Here is a 2328-nt window from a genome sequence, read left to right as displayed (position 1 = left end):
TTGAACCACCAGCCGTCTGGTTAGCAGGCAAGTGTCTTAGCCACTATGCTACCAGAGCTCCATCCCCAGCTGGGTCACCTTATTATTCTCAATCCCAAAGCATTTCTTTTTTATGGTAAGAAATTTAATGATTTTAAACGTAGATAAGTAATACATTGTTTGATTTTAAAATCAAGCCATTTGAACTGCAGAAAGGATGCACTAAGTATTCTTACAGTAGTTTAATCTTTAAATTCAGAACAGAAAAAAAAAAAACTAAAAACATGAAAACAAATTATCTTCTGAACACATGGGACAACAAAATCTCTGACTTTCCACTCCAATGTAAACCTATTTAATTTTTACTGTTTGTGACAGGACATCAAATCATAATCTTAGAGAAAGTTTATTCTACATTTAATATATACATGCTTTTTCTCAACACTTCATTAACAAAGATGTCTTGTGACCCAAATATTTAATAATATGCACAGATGAACATAGCACAGTACATCAGTTTACATAAGTTACTAATATGAGCATTGTTTTCTTGTTTAATTTACAGGGAATTTAATAGCTAGCCTGGCTCATTCTAGAGCTGGTATTCCAGAAGCATTTACCACTTTAGGGGCAGTCCAAAGGCTGTGCTACCATTTGTATTCAGAAAAAGAAGAGGTAAAAACTAAGAAAACCAATTCCAAATTTAATATGCTAAAAGTATAAACTTGCTTCTCACTTCTGTTGGCCAATTTCTTCACAGGTTGTTGTACTACATTGTTTATGTTACTAACTTTATATGATTTTTCTAGTACTTGTTAGTTACACCTGTCATTCACAATTCTGGCGGCCACAAAAAGTGCACATTTGTTTTGTTTTCAAGGGTTAAAATTAGGATTTAATTACAAAAGCAGCATAATACAACTAATTAAAGTTTAAAAAAGAAATGCCTCTTCAAAGTCTCCAGTTTAAAACGGATGAAGAAAATCCTACCAAATGCAGTCTTATATAATGGAATTAGATTCAGTCTACATATACGTACATTGGCTATACAGAAATTTGGGACTGAATGAAAGTAGAATTTCTAGCACAGCTTTTCTTATCTGCCATGTAGGGCTAGAGGTGAGACTGTGAGGAGGCTGGGCTGGCAGAGCAGTGGTTTAACTCTGAGTCTGAGTGTTGCTCTTGTATTAGAGCTTAACTTCTAAAGCACTTGGGGCTGTGGAAGGCTGTGGTCCTGGGAGGAATCCCCAACTCCATTTTGAGGCTTGACATAAGTTTCGCATGCCATTTGGGTTCTTTCTGACCACAGACCAGCATTATGGCTATGCACAGACAAGTTCCAAGACAAACCTAGAGAGGGGCAGTTTGCCTTCAGGAGAGTATGGTGGAAAGTAGATTATACTCACACAAGAAACTAGGGAACTTGCCTGAGTGTCCTTTCCTAATTTAAATTAAGGCTGGGGTCTTGGTATTGTTTGGTAGCCACCTTGTAGCTAAGATTCCGGCTGCAAGGTTATGAATTACAGCCTATCTGGACCACCACCTAGCCAGGTGGTCAAGGTCCCAAACTAAACCTATAATAACCCTTTCTTATCTTCAAATCCCAATCAGGTCTATTCCGTATTTTTGTAGTCCCACCTATAACAGTGATGATCCTATCTACCACCAGCTATGACTTTGTGATGGTTCCTCTGTTAAAAAAAATAATAATCATCATCATATATAATTAGCCACAAGGCCATGACTCAGTGGACTCCATTCAGCTTTCTCATGCTGATAGTTTCCCTCATCCAGGATGATTCTCTGTCTTTGTTCTGTTCAAGGCTTAATAAAACTATCTCTATTGAATCTGTTTGCATCTGGGGTCTCTTTTCCCCTAAGACACCCCAAAATCTAAGACACTGTTCCTCAAACTTTAGGAAACATCAGAATCAATTGGAAGGCCTGTTAACATACAGATTGCTGGGCCTCCTTCCCAGAGTTTTTGATCTAGGACAAATGAGGTGGGCCCTAAAATGTGTATTTGTAACACATCCCTAGGTGATACTGACCCTGCTGGTCCAGTGATCACACACTGAGAATAAATGGTCTAAGATGGGAATAATTTAAGACTATATTCAATGGCTGGATGCCAATGTAAAGACCAGTATGTCAGTCCTCTGGTACCCTGCCATGGACCTGGTTTATGTGCATTCTATGCACTTTTTTTTATTATTTAAATGTATTTTATTGAAATATAATTTATGTACAGTGAAATACACGAAACTAAAGTGACTTAAGTCAATGCATTTTTTTTCTTTTACAGTATTCCCTTCCCCTACCCTTCCACCCCTTTGTTGTTTGTTGTTA

At 37.4% G+C, this 2328-nt stretch overlaps 1 protein-coding gene across 1 annotated transcript in view; it reads left to right on the top strand.

The window, feature by feature from the left end:
• The window catches only part of ANKAR (ankyrin and armadillo repeat containing), a 73795-nt gene that overhangs the window by 62018 nt on the left and 9449 nt on the right, over positions 1–2328 (top strand). The window contains exon 19 of the mRNA XM_007951573.2: positions 545–654. Within this exon, the coding sequence (XP_007949764.1) occupies positions 545–654 (110 nt within the window). The remainder of the gene's footprint in view (positions 1–544; positions 655–2328) is intronic.

This window comes from Orycteropus afer, unplaced genomic scaffold (assembly GCF_000298275.1).
Source record: "Orycteropus afer afer isolate SDZICR_OR568_19922 unplaced genomic scaffold, OryAfe1.0 scaffold00001, whole genome shotgun sequence".
Lineage (NCBI taxonomy): Eukaryota > Metazoa > Chordata > Mammalia > Tubulidentata > Orycteropodidae > Orycteropus > Orycteropus afer.
This window is presented reverse-complemented; position numbering and strand designations above follow the sequence as displayed.